Source organism: Sciurus vulgaris (genome assembly GCF_902686455.1).
Source record: "Sciurus vulgaris genome assembly, chromosome: 3".
NCBI lineage: Eukaryota > Metazoa > Chordata > Mammalia > Rodentia > Sciuridae > Sciurus > Sciurus vulgaris.
Genome location: NC_136463.1, coordinates 35,928,795 through 35,948,870, shown reverse-complemented (window position 1 = coordinate 35,948,870; position 20,076 = coordinate 35,928,795). Strand labels below are relative to the sequence as shown.

At 34.6% G+C, this 20,076-nt stretch overlaps 1 protein-coding gene across 3 annotated transcripts in view; it reads right to left on the bottom strand.

Moving 5' to 3' along the window:
* MED13 (mediator complex subunit 13) overlaps positions 1-20,076 on the bottom strand; it is a 95,158-nt gene that overhangs the window by 6,340 nt on the left and 68,742 nt on the right. For all 3 annotated transcript variants that reach the window (XM_079131338.1, XM_079131339.1, XM_079131340.1), the window contains exons 18-28: positions 16,254-16,477; positions 14,634-14,823; positions 13,207-13,663; positions 10,565-10,784; positions 9,707-9,898; positions 9,323-9,546; positions 6,366-6,508; positions 5,771-5,929; positions 5,475-5,660; positions 2,982-3,130; positions 835-1,008 (exon numbers count right to left, since the gene is read on the bottom strand). In XM_079131338.1, the coding sequence (XP_078987464.1) occupies positions 835-1,008; positions 2,982-3,130; positions 5,475-5,660; positions 5,771-5,929; positions 6,366-6,508; positions 9,323-9,546; positions 9,707-9,898; positions 10,565-10,784; positions 13,207-13,663; positions 14,634-14,823; positions 16,254-16,477 (2,318 nt within the window). The remainder of the gene's footprint in view (positions 1-834; positions 1,009-2,981; positions 3,131-5,474; positions 5,661-5,770; positions 5,930-6,365; positions 6,509-9,322; positions 9,547-9,706; positions 9,899-10,564; positions 10,785-13,206; positions 13,664-14,633; positions 14,824-16,253; positions 16,478-20,076) is intronic.

Below are 20,076 nucleotides of genomic sequence, written 5' to 3'. Positions count from 1 at the left end.
AAAAGACAGCAAGAAGGATGCAACTGTCACAGGCAGGCCTGTAGTCCCAGCTACTTGAGAGGCTGAAGCAAGAGGATTGCTTGAGCCAAGGTTTGAGGCCAGTACAGGCAACAAAGCAAGGCCCTGTCAAAGGAAGAAAAGGAATGGAAAGGATAATGAAGGGAGGTAAGGAGGGAGATAACAAGAGGCTTATGGTTTGGTAACCACTAAAATATAAACTAACGCATAGTATCTAATTTTTACCCTACAAGCAACAAGTACTCAAAAGGTACTTAAATCAGCATAACTAATAAAACATAAACTTGGAATTCTCCTGCCTCAGCCTCTGCAGTAGCTGGGATCACAGATGTGTACCATCTCACATGGTAAGACTGAATCTTTTAATCCTCAAAATAATGTAGAATAATGAAAATAAGGTATGACATAATTCAAAAATAATGTAATGAAAATTAAAAGATTCAGGTTTCAATCTTGAGTCTACTGCCAATTTATTTATGATTTTGGACAGGTACGTTTTTCTAAACTTCAATATGCTCACCTAGAAAATGAGAAGGTTATAAAAATAAAGTTTCTCTCAGCTCTAGTACGTACAGTTGAAAATACCGCTAAAAGCATGAGTCCTAGGAGTAGACTTAAGAATAAACAATATAAATTTTAAAAATTAAAGAGTTGTTTCCTAAGTAGATAATTCTCTGGGTGATATCTAGAGTCATGTGTAGCAATACAATTAAGAACTTAGACAAGCTATAAGATTTCAAAAAGCCAATTCTATATTTCTCATAACTCAAGTTGTCAAATAGTATTCTTTAGGAATTGGCAGAGAAATGGTAATACCTTAAGAAAAAGGGGACACTGATATTGTGCTTGAGGACATGCTGACCAGAACCAGTCAGGTAATGGACCCGCTTTGGCAGTTGATACGAAGTATCCAAGGGCCAATGGTTGCTGAAGAATATTAGTTACTTCATCATGAGATTCTGTTGAAAGTAGCCGATCAGTACCCTGACCCTTAAAAAGACAAAATTAAAAGTATGTTATTTCACTCAGTCTACCTAAGTACCAGTTGTAAATACAAACTGGCTATGACAATCAGTCCAGTTCCCTTATGACATCAATTTAAAAAATACTAAAGAATAATTAGTATTTTAAATACTAAATGATTGAAAATAAAAAACCTCAATGGTTATATACTTAGTAAGAATAACATAGGGTAATAACATTAAAAGAATGCACTCTTAAAACTTTCATGAGGAAATGAATATGCCAACTGTTCAACAAGTCTGTTTTATTTTGCCAAACCCAGGGTGTTTGTATGTATATGAACATTCACAGCTGATTTTAAAAAGTCACAAAATGTTCAATGAAACTTCTAACTCCTTTCCTAACAGTCCCTCAACTAATTCCTGACAATCACACCCCAATTCAAAGAGTAGTTTCAATTTAGCTTTGTTCATGTAACACTATCTCTAAAATGCAGTTACAGTGTTTTAGAAAGTATTATAGCAAAATAAAGAGATTACTTTTAAGTGATACTCACAAAATCTGGATTAGACAATTTATTTCTTGGTGTTGTTTTTTTCCTTTGGCGGGGGTGGGGGGGTAGTTCACCAGGGATTGGAACCCAGGAGTACTTAATGACGGAGCCACATCCCCAGTCTTTTTTATATTTTATTTAGAGATAGGGTCTTACTAAGTTGCTTAGGACCTCACTAAGTTAATGAGGCTGTCTTTGAACTTTAAGATCCTCCTGCCTCAACCTCCCAAGTCCTTGGCTGGGGTTACAGATAGGTATGTGCCACTGTGCCCAGCTTCTTGGTATATATGTTAAATAAATAGAAAAAAGAAAAACAGTATGCATAAAACATTCGTTACATCAGTACCTATAACCAAAAAAAAAAAACAACTTAAATGTCCAACATTTTAGGAATGATACAACAAGTTATGGTGTTCATATTAAAAAACTGAAGCTGGGAATGGTGGCACACACTTGAATCCCAGCAACTCAAGATCTTAGACAGAAGGAACAAAGTGCAAGGCCAGCTTTGGCAACTTACAAGATTCTGCCTCAAAATTAAAAAGGGGCCAGGTATGGGGCTTAGTGGTACAGCTAGCATCCCTGGGTTCAATACCCAGTACTACAAAAAAAAAAACTGATTATACTTATTGAAATTTGAATATAAATACACACAATTCAATATTACTTCTTTACATTAAAAAAAAAAAAAGGAAAGATGGCAACATAAAATTGGACACAAACATCCTTTCTTATAGGAAAAAAGTAAATTCTAAGCTGGGTGTGTTAATCCTAGGTTCTTGGGAGGCTGAGGGAGGAAAATCGCAAGTTTGAGGATAGCATTGGCAACTTTTAGTGAGACCCTGTCTCAAAATACAAAATAGAAGAGCAAGAAATGTAGCTCAGTGGTAGGTGTTCCTGGATTCAATCCCAGTATCATAAAAAGAAAAAGGTAAACTCTAAACATATGCATACGATAATAATCAAGTAACCACTAAATATAATTTCATTCAAATAAAGATGTTATTCAGTGAACCCCTACTTTTTACTTCAGAGAAGCATAATACAGATTGTTTTTGTAAGTGCTAAATATAAAAGGGAGAGTGGGGGTATTTTATCTTTTTTTATAAGAAAATGTAATTTCTATTATGTTCTTTGTCACAGTGCTGATATGAACTGCAGCTCTTATAGTCATACACTAATTTGTATACTGTGATCCTACAACTGAAGCTACAGTGAAAGGGCTAATGTTGAGTAGCCTAGAAAATATGGATTCAGGGAAAAGCACAGCTTCAGAGAACCTCTGCAGAACATATAAATCAAAGTATAGAGGCAGAAGTATATGATGTACTGTTAATCTCACCTGTTGCCAATTTCCAAGGGAAAATAATGTTCTATTTCATTTAGTCATTGCTTATTAAATGAATGACTGACATTTAGATAAATTGAATTTTTATAACAGGATTACCTTGCCAGCATCACCTCCATGGGGGTAATGAGATCCTGGAGAATGTACGGGAGATGTAGTTGGAGATGCAGGAAGGATATTAATGATATCAGGATCAAGATCATCTCCTGTGTCTAACAAATCAAAGATACCCATTCCATCTGCTCCATCTATACAGGAGAAAGAAATTAAATACTCCATTTTCCATATCTCATGATTATTCACAATTAAGGGTCAAAATAAATTTTAACCAAAATGGGTTAACTTAACCATGAATGTCTATCATGTACCAAGTATTATGCTAATAGCCAATTAATGCATAAATAAACATATACTAGTCTGAATAATGGCTCCCAAGATGCCCACACCCTAATTCCTACAATTTATGAATATGTCATCATAAAGAATTTTGCAGATGTGATTAAGTTACGGATAAGAAGGGAAAATTATCCAAGTGGATCCAGTGGTCAGTTTTTTGTTTTTGTTTTTAGCACTGCCAATGACTGATCAAAATCATGGCCTCACACATACTAGGCAAGTACTCTGCCACTGAGTTATACCACAAGCCCCACAGGGATCCCCATGAGAGGGAAGTGGTAGGGTCAGTCAATCAAGGAAACTGACAACACTATACTGCTGGCATTCAAGATGGAGCAAGAGGCTACAAATAGAGGAATGCAGGTAGCTTCTAGAAGCTGGCAAAGGCAAGAGAACACATTCTGAGAGTCTCCAAAAAGAATCAACTCTGCTAAAATCCTGACTTTAGCCCAGTGAGGCTGATTTTGAATACCTCCAGAACTGTAAGGTAACAGATGGACATACTTGTTTTTGCTTTGCAGTACTAGAGACTGAACTAGAAATTGAAAAGGTGCTCTACCTTTTTACATTTTGAGACAGGGTCTCCCTAAGTTACTAACGGCCTCACTAAATTACTGAAGACTGGCTTTGAACTTGCAATCATGGATGTTCTTTTAAGCCACTAATATATAGTAATTTGTTACAGCAACTGTAGGAAACTAATACAAAGCAAACATGACATGCAGGAAATAGAAATGTGTTTAAAATTATTCTATTCACAATTATGCCCTAGTCGGGTATCTTTATTTCTCCCTATTAGGGACTGAACCCAGGGGCACTTAACCACTGAGTCACATCCCCAGACCTTTGTATTTTGAGACAAGGTCTCACAAAGTTGCTTAGGGCCTTGCTAAGTTGCTGAGCTTGACATTGAACTTGCAATCCTCCTGCCTCAGCATCTCAAACCATTCAAATAACAGGAATGTGCCACTGCACCCAACTGCCCTAGTCTTTCTAAGTAAAACATTCAAGCTATTTCATAATAAATTAAATGACAGATTAATACCTACATGTGTGACTTTGATGATCTGATTATTGTGTTTTATTTTGTCAATGGGGAACAAAAAGAACCCAGGGGCCCTTTACCAATGAACTAATCCCCAGTCCTTTTTATTTTGAGACAAGATCTTGCTATGGTGCTGAGGGCCTGTAAGTTGCTGAGACTGGCCTCAAAATTGTGATCCTCCTGCCTTAGCCTCCCGAGTTGCTGGGATTATAGGCATATGTCACTGTATCTGGAAATCCTGACATTCTAAGGTAGTTGAGAGTAATAAAGAAATATCTTTATTTTCTCTTCTGCTAATCACAACCAACAAGGTTCACCAAAAGTAACAACCCTACTCTGGCAATTTAAATAAAATATTATTTTGGCAAAGAAGATATAAAATGAGCTGTAAAGATTGATATAACTACCTCAAAAACACAAGCATAAACCTAAAAAACATTTTATAACCAATTATTACCTTTTAAAATAAGATTTATGGAATAATTTATATCACCAATTCCAGTATCAAGTAAGATAGAATAACAGTCTACTAGTGTCTGGTACCATTTAACAAAGTACCATATACTTGTTGGCATAGAACAACACATATTTATCCTTTATGGTTTGGGGGTCATAAGTCTCAAACTAGTTTCAGTGAACTAGTTCAAGGTACCAGCAAGGCTGCACTGCCTCGAAAGGCTCTAGGAGAGCTCAATGGCCTCTTCCTTCATCTTCAAAGTTAGGGGCACAGCATCTTCTCCCTCTCATTGCATCTTTCTGCTCCATCACATGGACTTCTCTTCTGTATGTACTCCAAAACTCCCTTTGTCTTTCTCTCATAAAGGATACATGTAATTGCATTTAGGGACCACCTGCATAATCTGGGATAAGATATCTCTTCCTCTAACTTAATCACATCATCTGAAAGTTCTTTATTTCTTTTTTTTAAAACAAATATAACATTCACAGGGTTCAAGGACAGGACATGGCTATCAAAACTGTCAATGATTAAAAACATTTAGGCAAGATATGGTAGTGCACACTTGTAGTCCCAGCCAGTGGGGAGGCAGAGGCAGAAGGATCACTTGAGCCCAGGAATTCAAGGCCAACTGGGGTAACATAGTGAGACCTCCACAAAACAAACAAAAACCTTTCAGGAACAATTTACTTACCATTATTGGGATTGAAAGCTAAATCCAAATTTTCAGTGGTGTAAGTAGCTGAAGCTACTTGCACAGAAGCAGAAGTAGGGAACACAAGTATATGAGTACATGATGTATCCTGTGGGGTATTTAGCTGAGATGTCTGCATATTTAGAGTGGTGCTTCTTCCAAATACAGAACCTGTTGACACAGAATCTACCAAGAGAATGAAAGACATTTTTCCTTTTAATAAATTAAGAAACTTTATGTAATAAACACTTAAATGTATGATGAGTTAAAACTGATATAAACTAAAGAGAGCTAACCTGGCATAATAACAAAAGAGCCTTGGGGTTCCATTGCTACTAAGCAAGCACTGAGAATGCTGGGAGAATCGGCAGCAGATATACCACACATTCTACACATGTCTTTGAGCCTTTTACTTAGAGACTGCAGGTTTCGACGACTCAGCAAACAGCTCCAATCTATGGGTATCAACAGTAAAAAAAAAAAAAAAAAAAGTAACAGTTAAAGTAATAGCACTTTTACTACTCTGCAGAATCAAGATTAAAAATAAAATACTTAATGGTATAAAAATTAGTATTTCTCCAAACAGGAGTTATAAGTCAAAAATCTTACTGCCAATGCTATTAAAATCCTTTAACCCTCTAACTTTAGTGAATACCACATGTACTCAGCATCTGCTGAACAAAGGATGAGTTGAATAAGCAGCAGAAAGGAGAAAAAACTGAAATTCAACAAGAAAGAATAGTAACTACCTCTATATGGTTCCTGTTTAAAAACAAAAGTTTTAGTTTTACCTTTACATTTTATTCAGCACATATACTTCGATATGGTCTGAATTCTATATGAATTAACATAAAACAAATTTAAAAATTGAATATAAATGCACAATTTTACCTTTCAATTCTCCATGACCTATCCTTCCCAGACGACCAATTACAACTCTCCATGGCAATGAACTCATTTGTACAAGTCCTAAGCACCACTCCCAAAGTTTCTGTAGACCAAATCTCCTAGCAGAACCCTTTTTCCGACGAGCCCTATAAAGTGAAAAAAAAAAAAAAAAGAATAATAAATTATTTCTAAAATCCATGTGACATTTTAAGAGAGCTCAAAACTAGTCCCTTAATTTTATTATATTTTATTGATTGATCAGTGCCAGGGCCTTGTATATATTTAAGTACACATTTTTAATACAAGCTACATCCCAGGCCCTGGTTCCCTAACTAATTTTAATGTTCCACACTGTTCCCGACTCAATTTTAATGTCGCACACTTTACACGAGTCCTAAGCAAGAATATATATAAAATCAAAAGTGTAGGATGAAAATGTTTGTGGTTCTCTATTGAGACAGGGTCCTGCTATGTTGCCTAGGCTAATTTGGAATTCCTAGACTCAAGCAATTGTCCTGCCTCCACCTACAACTACAGACATTCACAACCACACCTGGCTAAGTTTATGTTGTTTGTTTGGTTTTGAAATATTTTAGTCAAAACCCTTATTTTATTTATTTATTTTTTATGTGGTGCCAAGGATCAAACCCAGTGCCTCACACAGGCCAGACAAGCACTCTACCACTGAGCCACAACCCCAGCTGTTGTTTGTTTTTGTCCATAGATTACAACAGTTAACTTTAAAAAAGGCCAATAACTTAAATGTTTGCAGGCCATCAAGATTCTGTATGAATAATATAGCTCTGCTGCTGCAGCATGAGAACAGCTATTGACAATAACTAAAGAAATTGGGAGTGTACAGATTTGACCTATAAGTTATAGGTCAATCTTTGTTTAGTACAGAACCAATCTCTGTTCTGTACTAAAGTCAAAGAATACCCCCCAAAACAACACATTCTCAGACAAGATAATGTAGCTCTATGTTTTCTGCATACATGTCCTTTATTAGGTAAGTATGCAATGCAAATACACTGGTTGAGCAATTGTAGCTCTTAGTATAAATATATACTATATACCAAGTACTTAAGTACTTACTATATACCAAGCATCCTGTCCAATCAATTTATATGAAATACCTCACTTTACCCTAGCAATCCTATGAAACAGATACCATTATCCTCCAGATATAACACGTAAGTATGCTGTAACTTAACTGGCTAAAGTAATTTTCCCCCAGGATCTTATGACTAGTTATTAGAAGGGTTGGCATTTGAACCCACAACTCTCTGATACCATCACTGCACCCTCTTACCCATTATTTCATTTCAACTTTTTTTTAAATCTAGGTAGTAAATTGAAAATATCACATTGATATTATAAAGGGTATTATTCTCTACCCTTTCTTCCTTCACAGGTAAACATTTCCATATATATATATATATATATATATATATATATATATGTATGTATATATATATTTTTTTATTTTTGCAGTGCTGGGGATTGAACCCAGGGCCTTGTGCCTGGGAGGCAAGCACTCTACCAATTGAGCTATATCTCCAGCCCTTAAATATATATGTCAATGGACTTTTATTTTAGTTATTTATATGTGGTGCTGAGAATCGAAACCCATGCTACACAAGCACTCTTTTACCACTAAGCTACAACCCCAGTCCTCCCAAACATCATTTAAACAGCACTAAGATCCAAAGGGGGGAAAACAAAATTGTATCAAAGAAATAAGGTAAATGGCACTATTCTATAATTTATAATATAGTCACTAAACCTTTATAAACAATAATATAAAAATGTTTTTGGTGATAATGGGGCTTGAACCCAGGGGCATTCTACCACTGTGCTATATCCCCTGCCCTTTTTTATACTTTTTATTTTGAAACAGGGTCTAGGTTGCCAAGGCTAGCCTTGAACTTGTGATCCTCCTGCCTCACTTTCCTGAATAGCTAAGAATATCTAGGATCACAGGCATGCACCACCACACAGAGCACAAAAAATAATATAAGATTTATGTTTCTATATTCTATTTTCCAGCAGCACAAAGATCTAAATATCATTAAATATTTCTGCATATAGACAATTTCTAAACTTAAAGGAAAAGAACCTTAATATAAGCAAGAAGAAAATAAATGTTAAAATCTAAATCTTGGAAGCGAAAATTACGTCACAGTAAATTCTCTTGAGCAATACTCACTAAACTTGAAATGTATTACTAGAAATGTTTACTAAGTGGTAACACAATATGAGACTTACCTGTTATTCTATATAATAAATGGTCACGATAACTACTTATTGCCAAGGAGAAATCTAAAAAGAAGGCCACATTTTCAGAAAACACCCCAACAATTAAGTGGTAAGATTTTAATTTAGTAATTTTAGAAAGACACTGAGAGGCTATATCGTAAATGGTACGTAAGAAAAGTTAATCATTGCCTCAAGGTTTATGACACAGATGATAAGGTATGAACCTTAATTATTTCTGTTTGTATAACAGATTAATCAAAATTAATTACCTTAATAATACAATATAAAATTCATTACAAAAAAGTGAAAAGGATCCATATTTCCAAGTCTTAATAATATCAATGTATATAACCTTGCAAATGATTTTCAACTCATTAAAAATGAAACGTTGTACCGGGTGTGGTGGCAAATGCCTGTAATCTCAGTGGTTCAGGAAGGTGAGGCACAAGGATAGTGAATTCAAAGCCAGCCTCAGCAAAAGCAATGCACTAAGCAACTCAGCGAGATTCTTTCTCTAAATAAAATACAAAACAAGGCTGGGGATGTGGCTCAGTGGGCCAGTGCTCTTAAGGTGAACCTCAGTATCCCTCCCCACCCAAAAAAAGAAACATCATATGTGACTGTGTGTGTGTGTGTGTGTGTATGAAATTTTAAATTGGGATGATATAATCATAATCATACATTTAAAAAAATGTAAGTACCTATTTGGAACATCAATGTTAATGATACAAGTTTCTAAAAGTTCTCCATATAGATCTGTGCAAGATGCAAGAATCCACCTTTGATCATGTGATAAACAATAGCCCACAAAAAGAACATTATATTTCTGTCCAGCTTCTCCAAATGTTTCTCCTAGTTCTGTCTGTTTGTCCTTTACTGGAGCCAGAATAAAAGGAGGTGTATAAAGTCGAATACACTCTGGTCTCTGAAAAAATAAAAAATTAAGGTATTATAGTACAACATAATCTTAGAAAAACATGTATTTAGAAAACAAAAGCAAAACAAAAAATTGCTCTCAGCTTTGCAAAAAATCATAATATATATAGTCTTTCAATAACTTTGGTAATGGAAAATAAAATACTCACATCAGGACTTTTAAGAGCAGTTTCCATGGCTAAACCTGGACCAAAGCCAGTCAGTGTTTTCACATTGGTTGATGTTGGAAGTGGTCTCCGACATTGGGTGAAGGCCGAAAAAGCAAGAGATTTTAAATGCTGGGTGTAGATCTGTCTATCTTCATGCTTCACAGGTTGTAACAGGTATTGACAAGGAACAATCTAAGAAGTATAGGTAAATATTACAAATGCTAAACTTCCAACAAAGAATAATAGAAACTGTAGGGCTAAAATCTTATTAGAAAATTACAACAGAACAATTTAAATGATTGTCTAAAGAATTATGTTTATTAGCTATCACATAGGTTTTTAATAAATCAAGAGTTTTACCAATGGGCTTTCGACTAAAGGACCATCAATAAACTCAAAAATTTCTACACAGCAATTATATTAATTAATACTACCAGCAATACAATGTAGAAGTCCTGCTATAATGAATTCGAAATACCTTCGAACAGCTTACTCTGGTTAATCTTCTTTTTTACTTGCAATTTGACATTTAATTAGAACTCTAGCTTATATGGGTCCATGCTATACACTTTTCTGTTTATGGTTATGGATTTAAAAATTGATTATAAATTAATACAGGAGAATATTTAATGTACCCAATATTTTTATTCTTCATTTTTACTATGGTATAACTATGAAGATTATCTTTTAGAAATTCTCTAAGAGTTCTATTATAATATCATTTAAAGTAAAATCATTATAAGACCTGGCATTTAGAAAATCGATGTGAATACAGAAAAGTAGCATTTTTAAACTTCTGAAACATCAAAACTGCTTTTTAGATGTATAAATTTCATTTGCAACATTAATTACTCTTACCTGTACAGAAACAGTACTCTTGATATGAGGAGGAAGAGTCTGGACCATTTCCAGAAAGCATCGAAGTAGCCCCAAAGTCCACACATTAGAAGAGTTAGGGCTCTCATCTTTATTTTCATATGTAAAAGGATCAATTATATAAACAACAATTGCAGGTGGATAGGTAATTGCATGTGAATCACCATCTGTGGGGATTCCTACTTTATCCCGATCCATTGTGCTAAAATTTGGGTAGAAATAAGACAAAAAGTTGTACTATATTTGTTTAGGGTACATAAAGGCAGATTCTTTTTTTTTTTTGGTACCGGGAAGTGAATCCAGGGGCGCTCAACCACAGAGACACATCCCCAGCCCTTTTTTTGTATTTTATTTAGAGACTGGGTCTCACTGAACTACTTAGGGCCTTGCTAAGTTGCGGAGGCTGGCTTTGAACTCCCATTTCTCCTGCCTCAGCCTCCATCAGCCTCCCAAGTCACTGGGATTATAGGCGTGCCACCACACCTAGCTCAAGGCAGATTCTTACGTCCCTCCTCTTCTGGTGGGAAGTATTAAAGAATCTCTCTGAAAATCAAGGTTATCTCTTTCTCCCCAAAGAGAATCATAAAAACTGCACATATGATTTCACAGTATACAAAGACCTTCGCATTAAAATAATAAATAAACAAAAGGAAAAGACTTCTTAAAATCATAGCATATCAGAAATTAAAGAGAGATCACTTCTTAAGGGATAATGGAAACAAAAATGGCTCTTTTACTTCACAAGCTTGGCAAATCACAAACTTGGCTACAAAGAGAGTTAGACCAGAAAGAAACCAGGTTTCCAGACCTGCTCAATATTCTAGTGCATTTTTAGACTACACACATTCATTTCATACTTCTTAATTTCAATTACGAATAAGCTTCATTATCCAATGGGTGATTTGATCTTTTCTTTAAACTTCAAATCTGTTTAGACAGTCAAGATGGGTTCATTTTTGCTCCTATTTATGAGTATAACTGTGGCACAACTGCATCCTGGGCAGCTGACAAAATTATAACTAAGTTCAGACTAACCTAACCTGTAAATCAAAAGGGAACTCACCATAAAAGGAACAAGAGCTGTAATCATTATCAATATAAACAACTTAAAAGCACTGTGTAAAGCTTTTAATTCATTTTATTATATTACTCCCACTTTGCAGATAAGGATACAAACTCAGAAAGGTTAGAAGATCCCCCAAAGTACAAAGGTGCTGTTAAGCGGCAGAGCTGAAATTCAAAGGTTGGTAGGACTCTAAAGCCTCTGAACAGTGAATACACTGGCTCAATAGTGACTTCTCGATTACAGGAGTGATTTGCATTGGCAATTCTACTTGAGGCCATGTTGCAGAACAAATTGTTTATATATTTAGTGTTTTGTTTTTTGTGGCACTGGAAAGTGAACCCAGGAACTCACACTGAGCTATACCCCCAACACTTTCATTTTTATTTTTTTCTTTGAGACAGGTCTTGCTAAGTTGCCCAGTCTAGCCTTGAACTTACAATCCTTCTGCCTCAGCCTCCTAAGTAGCTGAAATGACAAGTGTATGCCACTACAATCAGTCTCATATGGATATCTGCAGTAAAATGTTTTTTTGTTTTTTGTTTTTTTCCGCGTTGCTGGGGATCAAACCCAGGGCCCTGTGCTTGCAAGGCAAGCACTCTACCGACTGAGCTATCTCCCCAACCCAGTAAAACGGTTTTTAAGACCTAACTCGCACCATGAGATTCTAGGATTTGATATTAAAGGCTTTTTGAAAAATCCAATTATAATTTTATAAATAAAATACTCAACATTATAAAAACTAAAACTTTCAAGGGTAAGAGCAACAAGCATTTTATTCATTCACAAAGTCTATTTAGAAAAACAAGGCATCATAATTTTTCTGCAAAAATTAATTTTATTTGTTTATTTATTTAATAGTACTTGGGACTGAACCCAGGAACATTATGCCACAGAGTTAGATCCCTAGCACTTGAGACAGTGTCTAGCTAAGTTGCCAAGGTTGGCCTTAAACTTAGAATCCTCTTGGAACAGCCTCCCAATTGGGATTATAGGAATGCTTCACCATGCTCTACTATTTTTATTTATTCTTTTGGTTCTGGAAATTAATCCCAGTGCCTCACACATATTAAGCATACATTCTATCAGTAAGCTATCTCTCAACCCCAAAGACAAATATAAATTTTAAAATTTTTTAGTTGTAGATGGATACAATAACTTTATTTATATTTTTAAATCTTTACTTTTTTTTTTTTTACTTATTTTACTTTTATGTGGTGCTGAGGATCGAACCTAGTGCCTCACACATGCTAGGCAAGTACTCTACCAATAAGTCACAGCCCCAGCCCCCAAAGACAAATTAATTAATTTATTCATTCATTCATTCATTCATTCATTCATTTATTTTGCGGCACTGGGGATCGAACTCAGGGCCTTGTGCTTGCAAGGCAAGCACTCTACCAGCTGAGCTATTTCCCCAGCCCCAAATATTTTTATTTTTATTTTATTTATTTATTTTTTTTGGTGGTGCTGGGGATCGAACCCAGGGCTTTGTGCTTGCAAGGCAAGCACTCTAATGACTAAGCTATCTCCCCAACCCCACAAATATTTTTAAAGATACCTTTCAGACACATCAGGATGTGGCTGAGTGGGAAGTGACGACGGCTCTCCAGAAATCCCAGCTGTCTGTAGAGTTGATGACTGTTGCCCTCCTAGATGACCACTCTGAACTGTATTTGCCTGTGTGGTCATGGATCCTGTACCACTACTGTTCATATTGCCAAAGGGTGGAAATGAAGTTAGTTTATTTGATGATATTCCACTATTCAAGCTGGAGGATGATGAAGATGAAGTTGTGGTCAAAGTTGAATTAGCTGTGGCAACTGAAGTAGATATGGCAACACCTGAAGTCATTGTTATAGTGCTGCTTGCTGAAGATGCTAAAGTGGCAGATGGAGTATTACAAGTTCCAGTATTTGTCATCTGAGGTGGAGTAATCAAAGACTGATTTGTAGGGGCAACTAAATTTGGCTGAGAAAGTAGAGAGCTGTCCAATGGCTGAGAAGCAAGATAAGGACCTAAAGAATAAAAGCAGGACATTTAATTATTTACTTAACTTTTTTAAAAGATAATTCTATTATGTGAATAAAAAATTATCTAGTTGATACTTCCTTTTAATTACCTTCCCTAAAACTGCCAGCCAACAGCACAGCATGTACTAGCTTTCTATTTTACCATAGACTGAAGAAACAAAATTAAAATGGAAGAGTAAAACTAAACTAGCTTTTTTAAAAATTAAATAACATAATAAAATTCTTTCCTAGCTACATTTAAATGTAAAAAACAGTTATCTTACAAATTTTCAAACCATTTGAAGGATTCCTAAATCACAAATTAATGTTGTCTACACTGATAGCCAATTAAAGTATAAAACACAAGAACATTACCATGAGGCTCAAATTACAGGAATGTCTGAAGAGATTCAATATGTTGGTAGTGCATCATCATTTTGGGTTAAGTCTAAAGAAAGTCTATTGATAATTCCAAAGTGTTACATGACAGTCTTACACAGTAGTCATTTTCTTAGTTTTAGCAAAGAATTATTTCTTGGTGTTGTAGAGGTTAAATACAAATTATTTTATTTCTAAACTATAAACCACCAAGAATCTTAACAGGGGCTGGGGATGTAGCTCATGGTAGAATGTTTGCAAGACTCTGGATTTGTTCCCTAGAACTGCCTTGGTGGTGGTGGGGGGGGGGGGGGATCAAACTCTACAGAATCAACAAAAAATAAAAAAGTTTAGAATTACAACTGCCCCTTGGTGGAACCCCTACACTAGGGATCAGCAAACTTTTCTGTAAATACTTAGGTATATCTTTTTGACTTTGTAGACTGCAGTCTCTGTCACAATTATTCAGTTCTGATTTTGCAGCACAGAAGTAAAGACAAAATGTAAATGAATGAACATGGCTATATCCTAAAAAGATTTTATTTACAAAATCAGCTGGAGGATCAGGCAACTAGCCCTATATGATAAATGCAAATACCTAGGTCATATCTGCAGACTTGTGCATAAAGCTTGAGTTTAGAAAATGCTTCGCTGTTACCATCAGCTGCCTGAGAAAACCATTCTGCTACCAACTTTTCTGATAGTTTCTTTGATGCAGTAGATCCAACTCTCATGATTCCGTCCGTCAACAGTCGAGAAATAGGTCTATGTTGACCTAATCGACAGGACTACAAATACACATACATACAGAAAGCAGAATTAGTGAGTTAATTATAGTATTTGAGTACATAGTATAAAATAAAGCAGTTAAGTTATTTAATGTAAGCTTAATTATTTGTAATTAACATTTGAGATAAAAATATCAAGGGTGAAAATGGAGCCATAGGTCTTTTTCATTTTTCCTATAAAAAGTCATTAAATTTCTTCTGAAATTAAAAGAATTGTAATGAGAAGATGTCTAGATATAACATTGGCACTAGAACCATTTGATCTGATTAATGAAAGAAATAAGTAAGCATAAAAACAATGTTTTAAAAGGGAAAAAAAAAAAAAAAAAAAAAGAAAGAAAGAAAGGAAAACCAGGCGTAGTGGCACATGCCTGTAAATCCCAGCTACCCAGAGGCTGAGACAAGAGAACAGCCTAAGCCTGGGAAATCAAGGCCAGCCTGGGGAACATATAATGAGACTCTATCTCAAAAAGCAAAAAGCAGCCGTTTTAGGTTGTGCATGTACCCCAATTCATGTGCAGAAAATGTGCCAATTCTCCTTCTTTTGGGGTTAATGATTTTTGTTACAAAGAGTCCAATGTCAAATACGCTTGCAAGTGGATTAAGAAAATTTGTTTCTATGCTGAAAGCTTTTCAAAGTCTTTAATAATTACGAATTATGAATCTCTAAAAGATAATATAATATGCAATGCTTTACCAAATCTATTTCACTATGGAGCTTTTTTACGAGATGATTTTTAGGACTAGGGTTTCAATTAACACTCCTTGGGAAATGTTCATTTATAAAAAGACACAGTACAGATAACTCGTAATTAAAGAAAAAATTTATAAGGAACCTAAACCAGCACAGACCAACAAATTAAGACTATAAAAGAAACTACAATAAGAAGACTGAACTTCTAAGCATTTAAAGACAGTATAATGAAGAAATGTATGCCCCACAATACATTCAATTTATAATCACTGTGCCTAGTCATAGATACAGCATGAGAATTGTAATGTGAACAGTCAAAAATTTCAAAACACAAAGATTTTGGAGGTATTTAGCACAGATTTATTTCATATATTATCATGAAACTGAATCCTAATGTCATTACCTAAGGTCCTACAGAATTTAGACAAGAATTTTTTAAAATTAATTATTTTCCTGGCTATCCTGTTTATTGATTTTGTTTTACATAAAATATTGCTTTCAATGAGATATACATATACATGCCCATACTATTTTCCTCCCAAAATGGTGTTTTCATTTTGACCCATGATACACCCACCTAACAAAGAGTATAACTTGCTAATATAAGAACTAAATACCTAGGATAGATCATCGTCATCACTCTGTCCCAATCAGCTGAACTTCCCGATATATTTTATACATAAAAATATATATCATAAGGTAGTTTTTAAATGCCATCTCTTTTTAAAACACATACCTCATATATTGCAGTAAGATCTCTAAAAAAGCTTTTGGCTCCATTTAACAAAGCTTCATTCTCTGGACATAGTACAACATAGGCTATATCTCTTTGAGATCCATAGGGTTCCAGCATAAGTCTCTCCCAATAAGGGAGAGCAAATGGAGAAAGCACCAAAAAATCATAATCATAACCCAACAAAAACGTGGGGATTGGCAGTGGTTCTGGAGATTCGTCGGTTCCTAAATAAGAAAGAAGTGTTTTTAAAAAAACACTTAAATGTAAGACATGTCTTTTTTTGGTAAAGGTCAAAAGTAAATGATATAATTATTAGTAAAATTATTTGTTTAAAAACAAAATTACTTAAAAAACAAGTGATTGATACTTTTCCAGTGTTAGGAATTTCCTAAATGGTCTTCATAAAACATATTTGATTACCTTAATTTAAATGTAAAACATTAATTTAAATGGAAAAACTCAGAAGTATCAGAAAACATGAAAGGCAGTTTATCTTATTTTTAGTAAGTTTGGACTATGTAAAATATCTTTCTTTTTTGATAGTACGGGGGATTGACCCAGGAATGCTATGACTACTGAGCAATACCCCCAGACCTTTTTATTTTTTGAGATTTCATAACGCCAGGTTTCCAGGCTGGTCTCCACCTTATAATCCTCCTGCCTCAGCCTCCTGAGTATCTGAGATTACAGGTGTGCACCCCCACACCCAGCTGGCAAAAATATCTCTAATCATAACGTAAGAATCTATTCATTAAAAAACTGATTAATCTCTACCATGCACATAGTTCCAGGTTCAGTATCTAGTATCACAAACACAAACAAAAAACCACTTGACTATATAAATTTAAATTTTTGGCATAAAAAATACACCATAAGCAAGACCAAATGATTAACAAACCAGAAAACAACACACAAGGAATATGACAAAATGTTTAGTTCCTCATCACCTACAAATCCATGAGAAAGTAGCCAGTAAGATCCACTGGTTATATCATTGTTCAGGAGTCAACAACACTGTCCTGTATACTTAAATATTTGTTAAGAGGGTAGATCACAGGTTAGGTGTTTGTATCACAAAATAAATTCTTTCAAAAATCAGAAATGACCAGTAATTTTATAGAAAAATGGGTAAAGGTCATGAACAAGGATTACAAAAACAAAACTCTTACATACACAAAGATACTCAATCTTATAAGAAAATGTAACTTAAAATTAATAATAGCAAGCAGTTACAACACTTTTAGTACATGCTGGGTACTATTTAAAGATCTTTACATACATTAATACATTAAATCCTCACAAGAACACATAAGACATATACTATTATTAAATACATTTCACAAATGAGAAAACAGGAACGCAAAGCTAAACAACTTGACTGGTATCAGAAAAAAGTAGCAGAGCAGGAATTTGAACCTAGAAAATCTACCACCACAGTCTACATCATTTAATCTCCCAATTAATTAATTAAATAACCATTAAACTACAATTAAATAACCATTTCTTTACCCACTTAGCAGTGTACTAGTAGCAAGGATTTAGGGAAATAGAGTTTAATACTAAAGAGAGTAATTTACATTAATAATATTGTATACTTATTTCATATGATCTAACTCTAGCAACTGGAACCCATTACTTGATTTTGAAACACTATTCTATGTGATATAGCAGTAGCCATTATAGTGATAGTTTTATGTCAGCTCATTTTTCTTAAAATCACTAGGTAATTATAAAACAAGAAGAATGCCTTTATGTTAACTTCTAAAGCAAAAAAAAAAAAAAAGTAACAATTAGTCACAATTTAAGATTAAAAAAAAAGAAAGAGTAATTTAGCAATATATTTTGCTTATTATTTTTAAACATTTTTTATACTGGGGACTGAACCCATCAGTGTTTTACCACTGAACCAGACTCCCAGTTCTTTTTAATTTTATTTTGAGACAGAGTGTCATAAACTGTCCAGGCAGACCTTAAACTTGTGTTGCTCCTGGCCTCAGCCTCCTGAGTTGTTAGAACTACCACAACTGACTTGGCAATGTATTTTTAAAAATACACACACATTTGGATGTGGTGGCACACACCTATAATCCCAGCAACTTGGGAGTCTGAGGTTAGATGATCACAAATTCAAAGCCAGTCTCAGCAACTTAGCAAGACCCTAAGCAATGTAGTTAGATTCTGTGACAAAATAAAAAATAAGGGCTAGGAATGTGGCTCAGTGGTTAAGTATCCTTGGGTTCAATATTCAGTATTTAAAAAAAGAAAGAAAAAAAAAAAAAACCCACACATGATTTAAACCAAGGATGTATGCATTACTGAAGAGTAGTTGTAGTGGTAATTATGGCAACAATCTATATGTCCCAAAACCATACACAGGTAAAATAACACATGTAAAAAGTAATGGAGTACTTGCAGACAAAGAAAAAAAAAGGAAAGATCTCTACCTGTACTGATAGAAACTATCTCCAAAATCAATACGGTGCATAAATATATGCTATCTTGGTTTTTAAAAGAATGTAAAAGTTTATATTAAAATATATTACCATTAACCTGCATCTTCAACAGAATATCAGTTTTTATGACACTTAAATCATTTAGCTGCTTGAGCATGGTAATGCATGCCTATAATCCCAGCTGCTCAGGGAGCTGAGGCAGGAGAATTCCAAGTTTAAAGCCAGCCTCAGCAATTTAGCAAGACCCTAAGTAACTTAGTGAGACACTGTCTCAAAATTTAAAAAATTAAAAAAGCTGGGGATGTGGCTCAGTGGTTGAAATCCCTTGAATTCAACCCCTGGAGCTGGGGGGGATATATATATACACATATATCTCTATCCATCCATTAATTAAAGAAAAAAAATGCAGGCAATCCTACTTCTGTATATAATGCATTCCAAAATTATGCACAAAATCAAAGATTTCAATAGGAACTATTATTCCAAATATATTTTAAAACCTACCCTACTTTTCAGAAACAATCTTTTAACAAATAATTCAAATACTCTAAATGTTCTTTTCCATTACAGTTGACCATAAATCTACTCTGTACCTATTAAGAGTATTCATTTACCATGCTTGTTACAATCAGAAAATTTCTTTGTCCTAATTTTTCTTTTTTTTTTTAGGGGGTGTTTACTGGAGATTGAACCCAACAACACTTTACCACTAAGTCCTCAGTCCTCCTTCTCTTTCTTTACATACACACACACACACACACACACGTGTGTGTGTGTATATATTTATATTTATATATATTATATAGATATACTATATCTATATATCTATACACACACACATACACATATACACGCACACATATACACATATATATACACATATACACATCTATATATACACATATATATATATGTGTGTGTGTGTATATAGATAGATATAGATATAGTTGTAGATGGATGGACACATGCCTTTATTTATTTTTATGTGGTGTTGAGGATTGACCCTAGTGCCTTAACACATGCTAGGCAAGAGCTCTACCACTGAGCCATGACCCCCGTCCCTATTTTTCATTTTTGAGAAAGGGTCTGGCTAAGTTGCTGAGGGTCTTGCTAAATGGTTAAGGACGGTCTCACCCTCACAATCTTCCTGTCTTCTACGTCACTGGAATATAGGCACCTGGCTCTAATTTTATTTTAAAATGAAGACCTTCAGTTCTTTTAACACTAAGATTATCCCTACCTCATTACTCAGTTTTACAAAATGATAAGGCCAAAGCAGTTTAGGGTTTTAAAAATATATTAGTTGTATAACCCTTTCTTCACATACAATCTTACTGGGAAGAGGAATACAATGAAATGAGGTTAGAGAA